The following is a 22,471-nucleotide window of genomic DNA, read 5'->3' on the forward strand; positions in this document are numbered from 1 at the left end:
ATTTGTCTGACGTCAGGTAGCGTGAGTAACCTCACTTTGAGCATCGACAGTCAGTTTTCTCCTACCTAAAACCTACACTCAGGACGTTGACCATTTGCTCACAATTGATTTTTCATGAAAGCAGTTTGGTTGAAATTTTCGTCTTAAAACAGCAGCAATTACCCTAAAAAGTGTGCGCTTTTGAGTCTACAATAAAAAGGTGCGGTCTGCATCGTACGATTACTTTGATAATTTTGAACCGGAGAAGTAAAATTATATTTTTGCGATAAAACCAACGGGCCACACTTACGCGCAGGCAGGAAATCCCTCAAGTCTGTTGATTGAATAACGGTGCAGTTACAGTACAGTAGATGTTTGCCTCTTTTATCACACCTTGGTGTATTTTATTGTACGCTAATCGTTTCACATCATTTAATTGATCTGGGCTAGGCTTTATGAGTCTAAATTTGGAATATTTTCTTCAAAACACATTCCATATAAGCGCAGCGATAAGTTATCAACGTATCAGAGTCAGAAAAATGTGTCAATGGCATTTTGCTAGATTTTGTTGTCACAGCGTCGACAAATCGAAGGCCGTAAAGCAATAAATATAGTAGTTGTAAGAGGCTACTTGTCCTTCAGATTTAAAAACTAAAACAAGGATATTTTCAAGGATAGAGAGCAATATAATTGCTACTTATTTTATTATACTTCGACTGTTTGGACGCGTGCGACCTTCGCCTTAGCAGTGCTGAGAAGCAATTAGATTTATGGATCCTCATTTGTTTGTCAGATGGCAGTGGCAATGTCAACCAGTTTGAGTGTTCATGAAAACTTTGTTTTTTTTTTCTTCCGAATCTGAAAACAGTTTCCTTCATTTTCCTTCATTAACGCCGTCAGTTGGTTGTATAGCCATTGATTACCCCGAAACACGCGTCAACTTCGTGACTTGCACTCAATTCACCTATGCGAAACATTTATAAATCGCATTGATTGAAAGCTAACCTTAATCGAAATTTAATTTCGGCCGTCTTATCTAGAAAGTTATCGTCACATTTGCTATAAAAATGCAACTCAGCGCCCATTCGAGACTGATAAGCTGGGCTGTCTTTCTTGCGCGCGTTATTCCGTCGGTATTAATGTCGTCGGACTTACCTGCGTCATGACGCGATCAGCACCGGTACCTTCTTCATCTTTGAAGATAATATCTTTGTTGTAGTTGGTTTCCAGGTTGCGAAACTTAGTATCATTCCTGGAAATGGAGCCTTCCTGCATACCGGAAGCACCGAGCGAGTTTTCGCTCACGTTGGGTACGTGTTGTTTAAACACCAGCGGCAGAAGTTTCCGGGTTCTTCGGGGGCCTCCGATTCCGCGGCCTGGGCCACACGACTGCACTTGGGATACCATGTACAGCAGAAAAATGAGCAGCATTGTGAAATATTTCCTTCGGCCACTGAAACAGTTTCTTCGACAGCAAATGTTACTACTGGAGTTGATTAGGTTAAACATTTTGTCAAAACACTTGAGCGTGGAGAATGTGGAATTTATGATTGAACTATTCCCTCGAACCAGGTCAAGGCGCAGAACACTTGAGTATTCACCGTACACCGTAGAGGTAAATAAACACACTTTTCCCGCTAAACACTTGTCACTCTTGCCTTTTCGATTGAAACTGCATACAATTTATGGCTAAACATTTATTTGCTCAATCACTTGTCAACAATGGCAAAATCTATCACGATCTCAATTTCTGAAACCACCATTTTCGTCTTGCGCAATCGATTTATTCCAGCAACATCACTATGAAATCAATTGACACACATAGGGCGCACCTCCGGTCAGTTCACTTGAAATCCATCATAACGTAACGGCATTTGGGCACTCGCCTAAATTCGAAATTTTCCTTAACTAAATGTGCGAATTCACATCAATCGTAACGAAATCGCATTATCCTTGCGGCGATATTCTCTGCTCGAAAAGTCGCGCTATGTTCGTTTCGCATTCGTCAGCTGAGGATCCTGCTTGACCCACTCCTTGGGCGAGAGAAGATGGTATTTCGACTAGCACTAAATTAGAACTAAGTAGATGCACGGTTGAAAATTTTCGTAGCCATGCTCTTTTCTGCGTTTTCTTTTGGGGTGGAAGAGGACAACCTCTATACACGAAACCGAGCCGTCGTCTCGCACAAGCACCGATAAACTCACAGCGAAAATCCCAGAGAGCTACGGAAGAAATGTGAAGAGCTTTTTGGTTGCTCACGGCGTACAGGGTATATGCTCACACACAAAAAAAAGCTCCAGTCCGGGAGGTTTGAAGAGAAGGTGCTTGGCCTGCGATTGCTTGGTTTAGGTGAGAGTACCCGACTTGTTCGGTAGAAAATGTGCAACGAATAAGGGTGCCGAAGAGAGGCGGTTGTTCGACAGCTAAGGCGACACTCGCCCGAGACAGCCGCCCAAGGAGCATAGACTGAGCGCTTTGCGCGTTGTTCGATTGAGAGCGACCTGGCACATGGCTGCACACAGGTGAGTCGCAAAGGATCGCGATCTCGTTGATAATCTGGTTGATGATGACAATGATTTTATTCAACGATGATGGTCGAATGGTGAATGAAGGCTGCAGAACAGTTTTATAGTATGCGTCATTCATAGGATTTTTGAAGCACATTTTTATACTCAACCTGACGCTGATAGTTTGGCTCATGCTTACCCTGATATTTATTGGTAAATAGTAGCTATTGCTACAAAGAAGAACGGTGATTCCAATTCTGAGGCTGTTTTAAAGAAAGTGTCTTGCTGGTTTGACAAGTGGTTTTCAATTGTTTCGGAATGTACAAAATGATTTTTTTTTTGGATAATTTAATATTTTATTAGTCATGATTCATTCCTTATGGGCTTCCTTTCAAAATGGCGCATTCAAAAATTGTTCAGATCATTATTAACAAGTAAAAATCTGATCAAAAAAGGCTACAGAAAAGTCGTTGATGATTGAATATTCTTGATCAATTTTGCTATAAGAGAAGAAAAATTGGTAAAATAACATATACAGTAATGACGAATTAAATGTAGTTACAACTATTGTAGTAGAAAACATCAGCAAGGTTTCAAGTTATTCAGAAAGCATAGTATTCAACTTATTTGCTGTTTTCAAGGAATTGGTAATATAGCATATTCAAGGAATTGGTATTTAGCATATCTTGGCAGTTCAAGCAACTGTTTTGGTAATGCTGCAGGCTGTATTAATTATCCTATTGTTGATCTCATTAATTTCAATAAAAAAATCAAAAGCCGGTTTAGGCTTTAAATTTTTGTTATAACAAATACATGTCACCTTGGTGAAGTGATCATTAAATATCATTCTATAAATTTCCGTGAATAAATTCAGTTCAGTTTAGTTTCGTGTCATAATCAATAGTTAAATAATCATAAAAAATATTACATACTACTTATAGTTTTTTGAGCTTGAAAGTTTAAATTCATTGCAGATTTCTTTTGTATGTCTTATTTAACTGTTCTTGAAATTAATGAGAAAACATCAAAATCTATTTCAGATATATCAAGTTTTTTAAAAGTATGCCAAGTCTATAAAAATGCATTTAAAATTTGAAAATGCCGATAACATTTTCCTTTCTATTTCAATGAATTTCATTTTTTTCAATACTGGTACATGTTTTTGAAAAACATACTACAACTTAAGATTGAATATTCCTATTAGAAATTAATTTAACGCAAGTGTAAGAAAAATGTAACTAAATTGTAAAACATGCAACGCCGATCCTATTATTCACCACTGTGTATATTATTTTCGCACAAATTATGAAGCCCTTAAATACCACTAGAGAATTGTTGCTTTTTCGCATCACTGTCTGATTAATATTCCAGCATTGAAAATCTTGTAAACGATATCAAGTGAAATTGAAAGAAATTATTCGGTATTCTGACATGCTTGATGAACGAATTAAGAATCAATTTATTATTGCAGATAATTATGAATTACTTCTAAATTACGATAGTAACTTTGTAGCTCAAGGCGTTCTTTAAACCTAACCAGCCATCGCTGCTTAAGCTTCAAATTTTTTCCGTGTCAAGCTAAGCTTAACTTCTTTTTCAATTCAATACGTTATCTCAATTTTACGGTGTATCGAGTTATGTTTTTCATGGTAAATTTACCAGAAAAGTGACTAATATCATTGTTTTAAACATGATTCACAACTTTAAAGCACCCTTATCTTCATTATTTATCGACCAGAATCGATCTATTGCGAGCTATGCTCGGGTGTTTGCTGTATCCCTCACCTTCAATATTAGCAATACCGCTATTGAGAAGTGGCATGCTTATTATTTATCCGTGCTAGAGAATTCAGCTTAAAGGAAGGGTAAGTTGTGGGGTAGCCTGTGAATGAACCCATGCTTAAGTCCTTTTTGATATCGAATGGTCTGATTCTACTAATATTCGATCCCACGACCATCCGCTTGACTCTGTAACATTGCGGTTACCCAGCTCCCCTCGATTACCTTGAAGTGATTTTTGATCATACAAGCTTTATAAGATGCACTGTACAGCCTATAATCGCATATCTGTCCCATCTGGAAAATCATCGAGTTGAGAAAACAGCGCTTGAAGATATTTTTCTTGTTTTGAGTATTTCACCTGTTTGGGGTGGGTTATTCTTATTTTTTCGGTATAATGTAATGAAATAGACCATAATTATAACTTCTTCATCAAAGAATTGCTTTTTTCGAGAAAATTACAATGAAAAATAAGGAAGACACTGATATGCGATTATTTAGGCCATCACGTAGCAAAATAATCGCATACCAGTCTCACTTTCAATCGCTCAGTGTAGGAGTAGTCATATTTTTCTCAAGTATTTTGAATATGGACGGACGTTCATGACCGCAGACAGCTTCTAAATATGTTGCATGGAGAAAGGCGGAGACGTCTACCCATTACTTACCCCGACTTCAAGGTCGTCGTTGTTGAAATAAAATATAAGGTTGAAGTGTTGGATATGCTACTGAATCCTTTCTTACGTTTTCAGTGTTTCGCAATATGTGCTGGATAAAATTATTCTGCATTAGCCCATGCATTTAGCATTTTGGAAAAGTGGTATTGAGAAAGGGAAGTTTCCAATTTCATTACAACAGTGACTTGACGGAAGTTGACGGCGATGAAAACGATTTTTTCTGAGTTCTGACAATTTCAACTTGAATGATCATTTGAAGTGGGCAGATCATCCACAGTTTCCTTACAGAAAGCAGCATTACTCAAGGCTATTATCCCTCTGACTGACGAGACCTATAACCTTTCGGGGCATATATCAAGATGGCTTGACAACGTAATTTTTTTTAATTTTTTTATCACCAATATTTAGTGGTTAATTTGTGAGTTCGAAATCCAATTTGTGGTAATTTGTGGTTAAGTGGTTTCCGAGAAATTTTCAAAAAACTGAGTCAAGCCATCTTGAAAAATAATTTTTCTTTAAATGAATCGGACAACGATGATATATACATCAATCGAAAGCTCTCTATTTGTGGTTCACGAAAATGTAATTTTTAACGTCATAATTACTAGTGTTTGTACAGAAATTTGTGTTCTATTGTTCACGTAGTTCTACGTTTTGATTATTTGTTAATGACGCTGCTGTCCGCTAGTGGCGTTGGCTGTTTGCGGTGTTTGTCACTGCTATACTGAGCGTGCGTTTGGGGAATATGGTAAATATCGAGATTCGGGGAGCTTAGCCAACACACTTGCTCTACTACAGGTAGCCCAACAGGCGGAGAAAGGATATGTGTAAATTTGTTGACAAAAAGGATACCGGTAACGAAAATGTACTTTCAAAGGAAAGCAATCCAAATTCGACGGATTATTTTTCGAGCGCACAGAGAAGTAACTCGAGTGGAAGCCTGGCCAAAATTATTTTCACTACTGTTTAGTAATATGTTGGAAAATATTTGAGTGAGAAGTGGAAGTGGCTGGTTCGAGTATTGTATCAAAGAGTAACTCTAATAATCACGCACATAACTTGATGTTTACATTTACATAGCCTATGTGGCTTCATTAATGTTATTGAACAAATGAAGAAATGCGCTCGTATAATTTACGCCTGAGAGGCCGTTGCGTCAAAGAAGTTTCCTGCATTTGGATCCTCGGAATCGACTTTATGGTTGTCATGATCCAATTCGTGTTATTTGCCACCGTTTAAATGAGGTATACGACCTGTGACTTCGACTTGCCAATCAATGTGTTTCGTCAACGACTCCTAGATGCTTTCCGCAGACTGTGACGGTAAAGTTTTAATTTTAATTTTAGTTCATTAAGACTTATCTTTGTCAGATGAATGTAATTGTTTAATAATAGTAATGATAATAATAATAATAATAATAATAATAGGTTGGAAAAAGGCTTTTGGACGGAGTGTTATTTACCTGGATTATTGATTCTGTGCATCAAGTTAATTTTAAGTTAACTTAAATTAGTTGAAGTTCATTCACTTAACTAATCTCATTTAATCTTTGTTGAACTGAAACTCTGTTTTAAGCATGAGGCAGGTATTCGTCAAAATATGCCATGAACAACATTTTTCAAACGGGTCGCAAATGTCAATCCGGACGTTACCGGATGAGATATTTGCGAGGATGTGATGTTTTGAACTTCCATTCCCCCGATGATTATATGATCGGATTCCGCGAGATTTGATAACTCATTCAATATTGAAAACGCTCGAAAATACGTCAAAATCACTAATTTCGAAAACTTCTTAAGAGTGGCTATAATTTTTAATATCGGAATTTTTTTCAACCGGTTTATTAGCATTGAACATAAAGAATTCATTTGGTGCATGATATTGATCAATTGTCATTTTTTTGACGCCTGGCACAACTTGGTTCGATTCCCAAAAAATGCTTGTAAATTTGGAAATGTTTACAGCTCTCCCAGCATATGATAATACCGTTTAACGTTGATAGAGTGATGGTATATTGTGAAGCATTTATTTAAGCTGCAGAAAAAAATATAGCGGCACCAAAAAGCGACATACATTTTTTTTCTTATTTTGGCCAGATTTTTGTTCTAGGTACTCCTCTGTGCGACGGTGCCACTAGTAGCTTGACAGACACGCGGACAGCAGAAATCTACTTTATTACTTTGCTCATAAGTTAGCACATATACATGAAAAAATAACAGAAGAGCAACATTAAGTTGGATCCCGACATTTGTTTGAATATTTCTGAAACATTTCTCCGAATCTAGGTGATGAAAAAGTGATAATAATTGTTTGCCATTCCTACTGGTTCTGAATAATAATCCGTCGAATTTGGATTGCTTTCCTTTGAAAGTACATTTTCATTACCGGTATCCTTTTTGACAACAAATTTACACATATCCATTATGCGCCTGTTAAGCTACCTGTAATGCAAGTGTGTTGGCTTAGTTACTAAGAATCACGATATTTAGCATATTCCCCAAACGCACGCTCAGTATAGCAGTGACAAACACCGCAAACAGCCAACGCCACTAGCGGACAGCAGCGTCATCAACAAATAAACAAAACGTAGAACTACGTGAACAATAAAACACAAATTTCTGTACAAACACTAGTAATTATGACGTTAAAAATTACATTTTCGTGAACCACAAATTGAGAGCTTTCGATTGATGTATATATCATCGTTGTCCGATTCATTTAAAGAAAAATCATGTTTCAAGATGGCTTGACTCAGTTTTTTGAAAATTTCTCGGAAACCACTTAACCACAAATTACCACAAATTGGATTTCGAACTCACAAATTAACCACTAAATATTGGTGATAAAAGAATTAAAAAAAATTACTTTGTCAAGCCATCTTGATATATGCCCTTTCGGGAACGAACTTTCAAAGGAAGTTGCAGTTTCAGTGTCTACTTAAAATTATCTTTGTGTGGAATTTATTTGAAACAACCTTGCATTTATAATTTATTTAGTAATTTTTAACAGTGAAAAACTTGAAAAACAGCAACAAATATTTGTTATGTGAATTGAAGAAAAAAAATATGGCCATACTCAGGAAAAACATTTGATGGGACTGATTGATATGCGATTATTTTTAAGATGGGACAATTTGACCTCACATTTTTTTCGACTTTTTCAAATATCACATACTTTTTGGTTTTCTTAATCGATAGTGAAGCAAGATATAGATGGAATTTGATATTTAACTCAAAAACAATGAAAATCCATATGGGACTGGTATGCGGTTATAGGCAGTGTAGTAGCAGAAAGTTCATTACCATTTCAAAATTTCAAAATTGCGTTATAAAGAGAAAAAAAACAATGTTCTATCGATTTACGTTGAAAAGGGATACGTTGTAGGGCTGTGCGAAATTCCGAGGTTATCGAAATTTTACTCGAAATTCTTCATAACATAACTAAAATTTATGAATTTTTAGTATTTCTTTTTCGTTGAATCATATTTAAAAAAAAGGTTTAAAAATATTTAGAGTTTATTTAAGTTAAAAACGGGAAAGGGATTAATTCGCCCTTTTTTACCCTATTTTTTCGTGTTTTTGAGTGAATAGTTAACTTCCCGTGCTCCGCACAATCACCAAACAGTTTGTCGACAAATTTTGCATAAGAAATGCTATATTTCAGGTTGTTAGCCCACCGTCGATTAACTGGTGGAAATTAGGGTTCAGGCTGGGCTGACAATCTGTAATATAGCATTTATTATTTCTTATTCTATGGTTTTTGTTATCCATCAGGTGGTTATATTCTTATTACAGTTTGAAATCTGATGGAATATTTGCCAGTTTCAATACCAATTTTACAGAATGTACCCCAGTATAGAAAACAAAGACGTAGTCCAATGTCAAAATTGTGTTCCGTTTTTCCAGTATTTATTGGTTGCAAGATAATTTCACTGCAACCCTAGTCATGCTACGCTACTGGTACAGCTTGTAGTTCGGCAAGTATTTTGAAAATATTGAAACTTGAATTTAATATAGTCATGTATTAAAAAATTGTGATTTATGGTATGATTTTACCTATATTTCAGCAGGTAAAATCAGTTATAATGCATAAAAGCCATTCGTCCTTAAAGAAATCAGGAGTCAGTGCAGTATTCGAGATCTCTCCCCTGGAGTTTAGAATCGATTGACTTGAAAATGACCTAAATATACGTTGTTGTAAAAAAAAATTGAAATTTTAACTCAAACTATGCAGCGTTTTTATGATATTTTATTCATTCTTTATATCCTTTTTACGTATTTGGTGGTAGTAACAATGAAAAAATTAAAATAAAGGATAACATTGGTTATAATTACTCTCAACATCTTTGGTAAGTATGACTACGTTGTTGTTCAAAAGTTCTCTGTTTGCAATTCTACGTGACGTTGTAAAGTAACACTGGCAAAAGAAAAAAAATGTCTTTGAGCTGAAACTAGAACAATGAAAGATAACGGGTGACAGCTAAAAATTTGGAATTTTTTTTACTACTGTCAAAAAAAGATGGATGAACTGAAAGAACAACCGATTTGTTCCTCATGAAGATACATTCATTATGAACTAACAAAAATTATTGAACATTTGAGAAAGGTCCTTTACCGGCCTTCCGACAAACCTTTCTTATGATGCCGGAACAAGAACGTTGTACGGCCTTTTCGAATGCATCTCTTGATTCTACTGATTCAATCGTTCGCAATTCGTTGATCTCCAGTTATTTTTGGACCAAAGGAACTCAAAATCATAAAGAAATCTTCTATTGGACGACACTGAGGTAGTTTCGTTAGGTTACGTATTAAGGGAACAAATGGAGTCGGGTGATTGTTCAGAAACGTTTGTGTTTTTTGACGTTATGTGATAATATTTTATCTGGCCAAAACACATATTTTTCATCGGTATGGTGTTTTAGAAGGAATGGAATCCTAATGTTGTTCAAATATTTGATCTGGTATACATTTTGATTGATAGCCAAAACACAAGGCTTGAATAATGATTTAGACAAAACGAAACAATATTTTTCTGTCTACTACTCTGACTGGTCTTTCACTTTCTTCCTGGCGGATTATAGTTGAGGTTTGCGGGAAATCATACGCAATAGAAACTGGAAGATTTTTTCTTTCAAAATGGTTTACCGTAAATTTTTTTCCAATTTTTTTGTACAGTTCATAGCTAACTGTACAATGCGCTTGCAGAATGCTCCTTGTTTCGACGCTATTTTGAACAGAACTGACCATGCATGAAGAAAAAAAAAGTACTGACATACAGAGGAGAGATGCTTTCATATATATACTCTCGTTTTTTCTCTAAGCGTGTTTGTTGGGAATAAGAGGGCCTCTAAAAATTTCAAATTTTTAATTGTCATTCATTAATAGATTTTTAATCCTTTTTGACAATTTTGGTGCCCCAAGCTCGGAAGTGCGTCAAAAGGCAGCAAAGTAATTGCTCGCTGTGATTGTCGTTTGGCGTCATACACAAATTACGTAACGCTAAAAATCTAGATTTCAGACCCCCTCCCCTCCCCCTCTATGTAACGAGAAGTAACGTTCGATATTACTCCTCCCCCCTCTGAAGTTACGTAACGCTGAACAGCTTGACCCCTTTCCAAAATTATCAATTTCAAGCAGACATCACAGTTACGTAATTATCTCTACTACCCCCCTCCCCCCTACGTAACGATAAGTAACTCAGACTCAACCCCCCTCCCCCCTTCATGCGTTACGTAATTTGTGTACGACGCCTTTCTATGTTTGCTTATGGGCAAATTAAACTTGAGTCTCTGAAGACTTTACGCATTTCTGCCTAGGTAAGGAGGACTAAATTGAAAAAATAAAATCTTTTATTTTTTTCTATTTGCTCAAAGTAATTTTTTTCACTGTTAACTCGAACATTTGTTAGCACAGGTTTCACAGGTTTTTTTTCAGAGACCTGAATGAAATTTTGCCGTAAGCAAACATAAAACCCGGCGAGCAATTGCTCTACGGTCTTTTGACGCACTTCCGAGCTCGCAAGGGTCACCAAAATTTACAAAAGTGATTATAAAGCTATAATCATTCATATTTTTCCTGTGTTGATTAGTGTAGTTCCTCTGAAACATTTTTAACAAGTCAAAATTAATAACATGAGAAAGTTTTGGTGAAAATTAAAAAATAGCGTCACATAATCAAACTTGTTGCCCAAATAAAACCCAAATTAATCCACCAAGCGGTCAGACCCAGCCTTTCTCATTCAAACCTATGATTTGTAAAAATAGATTTACATGAATGCTTCAATCCAATAAAGGAATATTCACTCTTTGGGTTCTAAAATATTGATATTGTAATTGAAGTATGAAATATGAAATTCGGCGTAATGTTAGTGCTTAAGAAATAGCGAGATAAAAGAAATGACTTTTAATTTCGAACAATTTAATCACGAGCGATACCGGTAACGTTCAAATTATGTTTTGAGCCACATATGTTGATTAAAGCAGGTATAGTTTTAAATAGTCTTTGAATATTTTTTTTCTTTCCATAACTTTTGAACCACATATCCAATTGTTATGAAATTTGTTATTTGTAAATTTCAGAGATAACTCGTTGGGAACACTAAGGACGAGCCGAATTCGTCGACATCAGTCAACAAACGTGTCTAACAGCGCTTGTAAACGTAAGCAGTCGTTAACAGATTGAACTACTACATACAATTTCAGGTTATCAGCATACACTAATTTGCAGTCGACTCCAAGTTTAGTTTCTCCATGTCCAGTTTCTGAGATAATGAAGTTTCATGATTTTCAATTTTGGTACATTACAGACGAAGTTACAGTCCGATTACAGTAAAATTCAATAGGGTGTTATGACGCAGCTAGACCTTTCATTTTACACTAATTTTGTGGAAATCGATTCAGCCATCTCTGAGAAAAGTGAGTGAGTTCAAGTAGTCTTCGGAATATGTTCCTTTTCATAGCTGGATTTCACATTTTTAAACATAACAGGCAAAGTAATAGTTCGATTGCAAAACAAATCAATAGGGTTCTATGGGGCAGCTAGACCTTCCATTTGACACTGATTTCATGGAAATCGGTCAGCCATCTCTGAGAAACATGAGTGAGATTAAGCAGTCTTCAGAACACGTTCCTTCTCATAACTTTTGAACTACAAATTCAATCTTCATGAAATCCAGAAGTTGAGAGGTTTCCAGGTAGCCCGTTCATTTAAAACCAATTTTGTTCAAAATAGTTGTGTAGTTTTCGAGATACTGATGTTTCATGATTTTTACATTTTGATACATAATTTCTAAACTAAAAATCCGATTATAATGAAATTTAATAGGGTTTTATGGGGCAACAAGACCTTTCACTTGCAATTAATTTCTTGAAAATCGATCCAGCCATGTCTGAGAAAAGTGAGTGAGAAAAAAAGTTGCACATACACACACACAAACACATACATGAGAAGCAAATGCAAATGCCTTGATCTATAGTAAAAACTTTTCGCAGATTTGTGGTATAATAATTGGGATGTCTTTTCAAATGTAAACTAGTGTAAAGTTGAATTAAATTTAACCACAAAACTCGACTCTCGTCATACATTTTCCTTACGTTACGTACTTATTTCCCAAACACAGACATCAACATGGTAGGCGAAACATATTCAACCATATGGCCATTGACAGGCAAAGCCATTCGATTGGTATCACATTTATTAAAAATTATTAGCGGAATGGTGCTGCAAAAGACAAGCTGCGCAAAAGATATAAAAACTCATTCGTATTGTAGGTAATTTGCTAGTTTGTGTTTCCTGTTGAGCCAAGCGGATGTGTACAGGGAGTGCCATAATAATTGCAACAGAACGTTAACCATGTTTTCAGCAAGTAAGCGAAATCTTTCGAAATAAAAATAATTTATAATTTAGACCAAATTCGTGTGCTTTCGTGCGCAGGTCTTTGCTTCTAACATCCCTCAAATCGAGAAGTCCATCACGTTGAGATTGAGGCCACTCATCCTTGGTGATGACAGAGAGAAAGTTGGACTTGCACCAGTCTTGAACAGTCTTCTTTGTGTTAGCCGGGGCACCGTCTTATCGTTTTCTGGGCCAAACAAATATTGACCCGAAAATCGACTTTGCATTTTTGTGGCAATAAATATGGCGCACCCTGTATGGTCGTCGTGAAATGTCGTTAATTTATGTACTGGCAATGGTATAGAGTAGTTTCGTATTGTGCAAATTTGGCGGTTGGCGTTTTCTGCTGACCCGTACGGTTATGTACAGCATTCGCATACTTTTTTGTAACGCCATGTATTTAAAGGATAATTTAGAATTAGGAGTTTTACATAAGGGTAAATAATAACTCTAATTTCCATAGCCCTACGTTATGCTTGTGCTTTTGTGTACTTAAGCACAAAGGAGAGCAAATGTATCCTTAAGTATAAATAATTTTGGAGAAGACAAAGCTTTTGACTCCTACCGTTATTTGAAATTCGGTGGTTATATTTTCCCATGCGTTCTGTTGACACCCTAATCAGCATGATCGAATCCACTATAACCATAAATTTTTAGTTCTTAGCTCGCCTCGAGGTAAAATGCTGACTTATCAAGCCCTCATTTGATTGAAATATTGAATTCCAAAAAAAAAATTTTAACAAGAAATCGATATTTTCAAACTCATATCTTATTTTAGCGACTTTTCACCCGTCAACATTCAGGTTCATCAAATATGCTTCAGATTTGAAAAAAAAAACGCATCCAGACGGGACTCGAGCCCGCATGGAATTTTATCCATTTAAAAGTACTGGGACGCAAAGTTCGTAATAATTCCATACCCCCAATATGGTGCGTAAAAAGCTGGATAGAGATTTTTTAACGTGGTTTTTATTACGCAGATTTTCGAATTAACGCAATTTCTTACGCGCAATAAAAAAGAAATCAGATAAAAGAATTATAAGTTTCCATTAAAGACTATTAGAAATTTGATAAGTAAATATTGAAAATATTACTAGTCCGTACAAATACGTATTTCTACTGCGACATACAGTAATCATCAGTGCTTATGTGGACTGGTAAATTTACGCAATAAAATAATAATTAAGATATCAGTTTTTTTGAATCTAGCCATCGCGAATATTGCGCTACGGTATCCACTTACTATAGCATAGTTATTTTATGTGCGATTTGCTTATTGTTTTCAGCAAATTCTCTTATCTTAAAATCCTGTCCGAATATTTTCAGAATATTTACAGAAAATGCTCAGCCCGTCGAACTGAGTCGAGTGATATATGCCATTCGGCCCTTTGGAGCACTTCCATTCTTTCGGTCTCACCAGTGATTGTTATACTTTTCTAGGAAGAAGGTAAAAATTGTTTACGTTAATACCCAAGTTCGCTTTTTTGGCAGACTCTGTAAATATTATTTCATATTTTGCTTTACCAGCTGTTCATCTGTATTTGTTCATGAGTTCAGTCCAAGAAAAATCGTTCAAAGCAGCATCATATAACAAACGGAGCTTCGATATACAGGTAGGGCTACAATGAAAAACTTGCAAATCTCTAATGCACGAAAAAAAACGTTTTTCCAGACATTCATGTTTGTACATTGTGGATTCCAGGATCACGAAATCCTGAGCTTTTTATCGGCAACCGCAAATATCTTGCCAGATTACAAGCTTCCTTTCTTCAGTTTCTACCTTAGTATCCTGCTTATGTCGTTTTCGTTTTCGCGGTGTAGCTACACTCAAACGACACTTTTGACACCGAAAATGTTTTATTTGACTTTTCGGACTACCCTTTTTTGTCTCTCCCTACACTTTTTCTGTCCCTGACGACACCCAAAAAAGCAGAGTGTACTGTAGGAAGTTACCAACACATTCACACGTATGTGTCAAAACTGGTTTGTTTTGGTTTTTGTTCCACGTGGTAAAGTGTCAGGTAAATTTTTTCTCAGCACATTTGCGAGATGGACATATGAAATGGAAACGAGACAAAATGACGAATGCGATAATGACCAAAACAAAACGAATTGACAGCTATCCCATTATTACGCATACCAATGCAATGACACTGAAAATGTTTTATTTGAAGCTCCAAAGTATAGTACGGAAAAAGTAGCTACACCGCGAAAACGAAAACGACATTAGTCGCTTACTGGCCCGAGAAAAGCGAAACCCTTTTCACAGACGAATCTTTGGCCCGAGAATAGCGAAACCCTTTTCTCAGACGAATCTTTGGCTGGCATTGAATTGTTTTTCTGAGTGCATATTCTAACAGCCGTGGGTTTGCTCTGTGCATAACACCTTCCCATGCAGTTTCCGGTCCTTAGTTGCACTACGACGCTAGGGGCGTTGCAGTTAAATAAACACTGCGTCCATGTATTGAATGACTCAAGCTTTACAATATTTTCTGATTACAACTTCCTTCTCGCAATAATTTACCATTTTTATATCGGTGGACGGCTCTTGTGTTTTCACGAATCCAACAACACGTTATGTTCAACCAATAAGTTTTGTTGTGTTGTGGCCAAAAGCTTTAGTTTTGTCAATCAATGTATGAGCCGTTGCGAACCAGAGTGGTCCAAAGACCATTTTTTTCGAAAATGAGTTTTTTGCATATTCCGCATCTACACAAAAAACTGTAATTGGGAGATCAAAAATATTTCAAAAAATCAAACTTTAAAGGTGATTTATACCATGTTGAAATTGCGTCCGAAACAGAATGGCCATTTTGTTTCGGAACAGAGTGGTCTATGTACATAAATCGGTGTAATACTATCATGTACCACGTAACATGTAGCATATTACATGTGATAAGTAACATGTCATTTGTTCTGTACGTGTCACACGTAATATGCAACATGTTACCCGTAATGTAACATGAAAAATGTAACATTTAAAATATTATATAATATGTAACATTTTGTGTTACATGTAATGTAACACGTGACATCTTACATGTGACATGCTATATGTACCATATAACCTGTGACACTAGCCATTCTATAAGAGTTACCGTCATTTTCTTTGTCTTTTACCAGGTTTGTGTACATAGACCACTCTGTTCCGAAACGATTCGAAGATTCCAGTGAATATATATATGAAGTCAGAGTGGTCTATGTACATTGGTGAGATAAAATCACCGATTTCGCAAAGAAACTGTTAATTTCATGTATCCCAATGATAAACCACTTCATAACCTTTATATTAGAACATTTTGTTTGAAAGAATCCGTTGAACAGAATTTTATTCAGAGATTTTTCGAAAATTGCTTCTCCTTAACAATTTGCTCGATGTCACATAGACCACTCTGGTTCGCAACGGCTCATATGATGTAATTTGAAATCGTTAAAAATTTATTTCAAATGCGCGGTTCAGCAGCTCTTTCTCGTAAATAGGTGCTGCTGAAACTATTTACATTGTTTGGTGATTTCCTGAAGGTGACATATTCTGTTTACGTTTATTTTATCTGTTTTGATTTACTCAATAGTGTCGTTGTTCACTTAGTGCCTGAGTCACGATTTACTGAGGTTTTATTGGTGTAGTAATCCTTTCTTTTCGAAGGTTTTGAATTTGGGCTCAACCTTCATTTAATTCATTTCAAGAGTAGGATTTTCCTATGCTTCGATTCACTCCGGACAAGTCTCGTTATTTATTATGAAGACATGGACATAATTTACCTAAAAAAGGAGACTTGCACAACTAGTTTGATAAGTTCCGAACTAAACATGATAAGAATCTTTTAAGAATTACCGTGGCCAGGATTATCAATTTCGGTTCCGCAGTGCTGTCTACTATAGGTTGAAAATGTAAAAGTCAACTTCTAAATTTGTGCCGATAATTTAGCAGCGCTCAGGGAAAACGGAGCACTATCTGTAGAAAGGTCAATCACGTCAACTATAGGAATGGGAGCCATACCCAACTTAAATAGGAGCGGTAATTTAAAGTAGTCAACAGACTACCATCATCGTTTCTGTATGTTGGATATATCTTAAGTAAAGACTTCGAAAAAAAACCTAACGAAAAGTGAAAATGGAACTGCATCACATGGATCTGTGTGACTTCCAGAATAAAGTGACATCAAAAAGGTTTTGGTCTCTACATCACACCTCTCTACATCGAACGTTGAAACAATGAAATGGTGCAGCCCGTATATAGTGATTTCTAGTCGATTAATCATGCATTTTTCTGTAAATTTCTCTCTGATAATTCGCTCAGCAATCAACTCTATTCTAAAAATTCTTCTAAGCCATCAATTGCCTTAAAGTTCGATAAATTCTACAAATTTTGAAATTCCGTCAAATAATGGAGTCACACTGTTAGACAGGCTTTTTCATGTATACATAAATAGCCACTATCTCCCTCTCACAAGAGCCTTTTCAGGTTTTTTTTATGGAGCAGTTTAAAAAGTCGCAATACAAAAACCTGTGTTGAGCCAACTGAGAGGTCATTTCCATTGGAAGCGCAATGCGATAACGAAGTTACTATGCTGCGGCGACCATCGCCAGGTTACATGAGTCTGTGAAGATGAAACATATATTGAAATAAAACGCGAAAAAGAACTATGTAGGTATACCGATGGAGGCATCCAACTGGTCGTAGCGCAGAAAGGTACGCATCCTCGAGCAGCAGACGGCAAATGATGTCGACAGCTGAATAGCCCGAAGATCGAGAGATGAGAAATACCTCAAATCCCGCCCTTTCTGAAACTAATCATTTATATAAATGAGGTTTCGCTCAATGGTTTTTTGCCTCTCTCGCAGTGTCTGTTCGCACTCACCGATGGCTGCTGGGTCCGTGCAGTGGTTGTGTGTGGGTTTTAATATTTTGGCTCTTTCCACAGCCATTCGCGAGTGGTTTTGCTGCCATATGAGCTACCCCCGCTTTCGGAAGGCTGTGGTCGTAAAAACAGCTTTGGCGCAGATCACACTCAAAACGATCCCGATGAGGGTGCCTATCTAAAGTGGCATGTCGTTAGCTTTTGAAGCACCGCTGCCATGGTATAGCGGGTGGGAGCTTTATGGTGGTGTTTCTTCGGTCACGTACCTGACAAGAGCAATACTGGATTGTGTGCCGCCTTCTTGTCCAATCCACCGAGGCAAAAGTATGCTTGTAACCGGTGTTGCAATTTTTAAATTGGTATAAATATTTTTTGTCCCAACAATGGGAAAATTTCCATCACAGATTAAATTGCAATTTCTTGAAATATTTTTTGTGTATTTTTGTAAGTATAAACTGTTAACTATTTCCATAGTGTTGTAATACGGCCAAACTTTTGAACGACTAATTGCTTGAAATTGTTTCTTGATTTACGTTTATTGATGGTAGATATTTCTGTTGTTAAAAAAGGACAAATAAAAAACAGATATCAAATCTCAAGGCTGCCATTTGCTTTCACTTATAGAACGATTCAATGAAGAATTGGTAGTCAAGTCGCCTTTAACCTGATCCTGCATGATTTCAATTTAATTTTTGATAATTTTTTCAATTAACCATAAGAATAATGTTTTTGTCATAACAGCAAAAAATTAAATGTTTAATCCAGTCGTTTTGAGCTAAAAGCAGAAACGATGACTTAATAAAAAAATCGAGTATCATAAGGATCATTATTAACGCAGGCTGTTGGTTATCTATCGATAACCATAGTAGGTTATCACAGTTAAACTTTTTTTCTAATAAGAAGGATATCCAATGCATCTAATGTTGTTTTCGTTTTCGCGGTGTAGCTACACTTTTTCCAGACTATACTTTGCAGCTTTAAATAAAACATTTTCAGTGTCGTTGCATTTGTATGCGTGATAATGGGATAGCTGTCAATTCGTTTTGTTTTGGTCATTATCGCATTCGTCATTTTGTCTCGTTTCCATTTCATAAGTCCATTTCGCAAATTTCAAAAACCAAAAACATCGGCAGCGTCACAAAAATTGTCCATTTTCAACCGTTTTAAGCTCAGTCAGTTTCCAACCGATTTTCGTCATTTTTGCAGTAATCGATTGGAAAATCAACCAAGCACCCGTCCAAATGCAGAAAGTTGTAATCTGATTGTTCGAACGATTGTACTATTGAAAATTGTCAAGCCTTGTCGAAACGCAAATGTCGACCTCTGATTGGTCGCACAATGCTTCTTTCCCTAACAAGGTCGACAGAATATACCTAGTTGACTAAGAATGCGCGCTTTGTGTTTTATGTATAATTCATTCCATGATTGTGCCGATACCACACGGACGTTGGTTGCTGATCTTGAAGAAGAAAGAAAAGCCGGGTTTCAATCTTTGTCAGGGCGGATATCGCGCGCTATCTGGACCATGAAGCATTTATGCGATAATTCAATGAAATTTGCAACTGCAGCAACCAGCCTTTTTCAAGGCTACTAAATATATTTTGAAGAGCATAATGAATGGTTATTACTAAATTGCAACTTTGATTGCAGTTTGATGCTGCTGCAATTGCGCAGCAGTGTGATGTATATTACGATTCATTAAGGGGGGACCCTACTCTAGAAGGTCGAAAAATCATGAATTTTCATATTTTTTTTTTGGCTGTCTAGAGTAAAGTGAAGTGTTTGGCTATTTTGGCTATTGATTAAGGTATATTTGAAGATGTATTTTCCATGTCGTGAATGTAAATATAGTGAGTATTACACTGTTGGCAGCTGGGAACGCGGATGCTCTCTCTAAATCAGTACCGAACTGGTGGTAAGTTTTTCTCAGCTTCTAGTAGACCGACCGGGCTGAATTTTTTTTTCAGTATAAAGAAACATATTATTTATCTTGTTACGTAGCCGTTTTTGAAAATTCCAAAAATTGTCAAAATGGCGGCCATTTAAGTAAAAAAATTGTTTTTTTTTCATGAAAAATCACTATTTGAAAAATCATAAAACATTGAAAAACTCAGATAGCAAAAAACGGCTACGTAACAAGCTAGATAATCCATTTTTACATGTTAAAAAAAAAATTCAGCAAAATCGGTTCAGTAGATGCTGAGAAAAATTTACCACCAGTTGAAAAAACATGGTTTCGAGAGAAACGCTGCCAACTGTGTAACACTCACTATATTTGCACTTACAACATGCAAAATACATCTTCAAATGTACCTCAATCAATAGCTAAAACACCCGATTACTTTACCTAACCCTAAACATCTGAAAAACAAATGACACAAAACTATTATTTTTCAGCTTTCCAGAGTAGGGTCCCCCCTTAACACTGTGCATCACAAGCGGTATATGCGAAACAAATCCGATTCCAAACAGAAAAGTTCATCAAGTTCTGCTCACGGCGCTGAGTCCGTTTTAGAAAATTCATAACACTTCATTAACAAATATGTAACGTCTTTAAGAAGACGGTTGTTGCTTGACAACACAGCATAATTACGACCCTTATATCCGATACGAGAACGGGAACATCTTCTTCCCTCAAGCCGTGCAACACACTATACATGTTATATTGTTGCTTTTATAAGGCAACAATAGGTTGACAAGAGGAATGTAACAATTTACTAGGAGCAGCAAACGTACGGCGGTCTGAACCTTGCGGCAAGTGTAATAGTAGAACGTTTGTTGTAATCCGCCAACCGGGAAGCAACCGAAAATGTTTCTCCTTACAACGAGGTACGACCTGTTGTGACAAATTTCCTGGCTCCTTTGTCGCTTGCCTCTGGTGCCATCTCAATGATGATACATTTGTTGCCAGGTACACAGTTGACGATAAAATAATGCGCTTTCACGCTCAAATTTCGCTTATATACCGACAAACTGTGAGCAGCGTAGCCCATCCTCTTTTTTACGAACGTAGTAGAATGATATAACTGGAATCAATTTTTCCAGTTATCTCATTCCACAACGTGCGTAAAAAATCTTTGTCAGAGCGGATATCGCGCACTATATGGACCATGAAGCGTTTATGCGATAATTGAATGAAATTCGCAACTGCAGCAACCAGTCTTTTTCAAGGCTGCTAAATATATTTGGAAGAGCATAATGAATGGTTATTACTAAATTACAACTTTGATTGCAGTTTGATGCTGCTGCAATTGCGCAGCAGTGTGATGTATATTACGATTCATTAACACTGTGCATCACAAGCGGTATATGTGAAACAAATCCCTAAATATCAATTTACTAAGTTTTCATCATTACAAACCAGTCACTTCTTACAGCATCTCGATCATACTCATGGTTCATAACAATTTACAGAAGGGGCATCTTTGCCGATTGAGGATTCCGGCCTTTCTCTGGTTAAACTCCGTCTTCTTACAGCATCATGAAATACAAACAATCTTCATATTCATATACTTGACCATGGATTCCGACGATACCTTCGGAAAATTAACATTCTTTCTGCTTTGTTTATTTTAAACATTTAACAAGGCTGAAATTATTAACTGTTACTGCACAGTTCAATTGTCTGGTAAAAACAACTAATATCAAACATTAATGAATTGATTATACGATTTTTTTTATGTTTCTTTCAACAGAGTCGACTTGAGCACATCGATTAGTGCGTTTTCGACGTAGAATTATGTCTTACGGCAACATATATAGGGGTACAAACTGTAAAACCGAAAGCATCGAGAGCGTCACGAATATTGCCCACTTTCAAAAGTTCTGAACTCAGCTAGTTTCCAACGGAATCCGTTTATTTTTAAAGCAAAAATAATATACGAAACAAATACGGAAAAATATATCGCTTCACACCATTGAAATGATTAACCCTAATCGAGTGTATTTCCAAAGCTATTGCAAAAAATTATTGACATAAGACAGGCTGTCGTAATTCTACGTTAACCTTGCGGTCGTTTCGTATAAACAACCTCTTCCACTTTTTTTACTCTAGAATGGGGTTCGAGTTAGGCGTCGTACACAAATTCCGTACCGCTAAAAATCTAGATTTTAGACCCCCTCCCCCCTATGTAACGATAAGTAACGTTCGATATGACTCCCCTTCCCCTAAAATTACGTAACGCCAAACAACCTAACCCCCTCCAAATTTTTCAATTTCAAGCAAACATCACAGTCACGTGAATGACTCTACTACTCCTCCCTCTCCCCTATGTAACGATAAGTAACGCAAACTTAATCCCCTTCCCCCCTTCATGCGTTACGTAATTTGTGTACGACGCCTTATTGTATAAGCTACAGTAGCATTCTGGAGAACAAGCTCAAGGTGATCTAGATTAAACTTTTGGAATGCCAAAAAAAAACTGCTTATTGCCATGCGCAACTTCGGTTCTCCTTTTCCAAACAGATCATATTTGAGATTTTAAAAACATTTGTATTACATACAAGCAGAATCACTTTTTTGCTCCTCATATTCACAAAATTCTCAAGTATGAGTGTTTTATGAATTTTGAACCTCTTATTGTAAATAAAACTCAAAACTAAATATTTTCGTTTGTTATTATGAGCAATAAACATATCCATGTGACAATCTATGTATTAATAAGTTAGCGAGCAGCGATTAGCGGAAGCTCCGCCAGTGTGGATTTAGCGCTTAATGATTATTTAGTGAATTAGCGATTAGCGCCGCTAAATTTTCAGCTAGCGGTGCCCACCAC

General features: G+C 36.4%; 1 protein-coding gene across 1 annotated transcript in view; it reads right to left on the bottom strand.

Annotated features, from left to right (window-relative positions):
- Nucleotides 1-2,150, bottom strand: part of LOC129726795 (protein hedgehog) — a 32,802-nt gene extending 30,652 nt beyond the window's left edge. Inside the window, exon 1 of the mRNA XM_055683906.1 lies at nt 1,135-2,150. Within this exon, the coding sequence (XP_055539881.1) occupies nt 1,135-1,488 (354 nt within the window). The 5' untranslated portion in view covers nt 1,489-2,150. The remainder of the gene's footprint in view (nt 1-1,134) is intronic.
- Between the last annotated feature and the right edge of the window lie 20,321 nt (nt 2,151-22,471).

Source organism: Wyeomyia smithii, chromosome 1 (assembly GCF_029784165.1).
Source record: "Wyeomyia smithii strain HCP4-BCI-WySm-NY-G18 chromosome 1, ASM2978416v1, whole genome shotgun sequence".
Lineage (NCBI taxonomy): Eukaryota > Metazoa > Arthropoda > Insecta > Diptera > Culicidae > Wyeomyia > Wyeomyia smithii.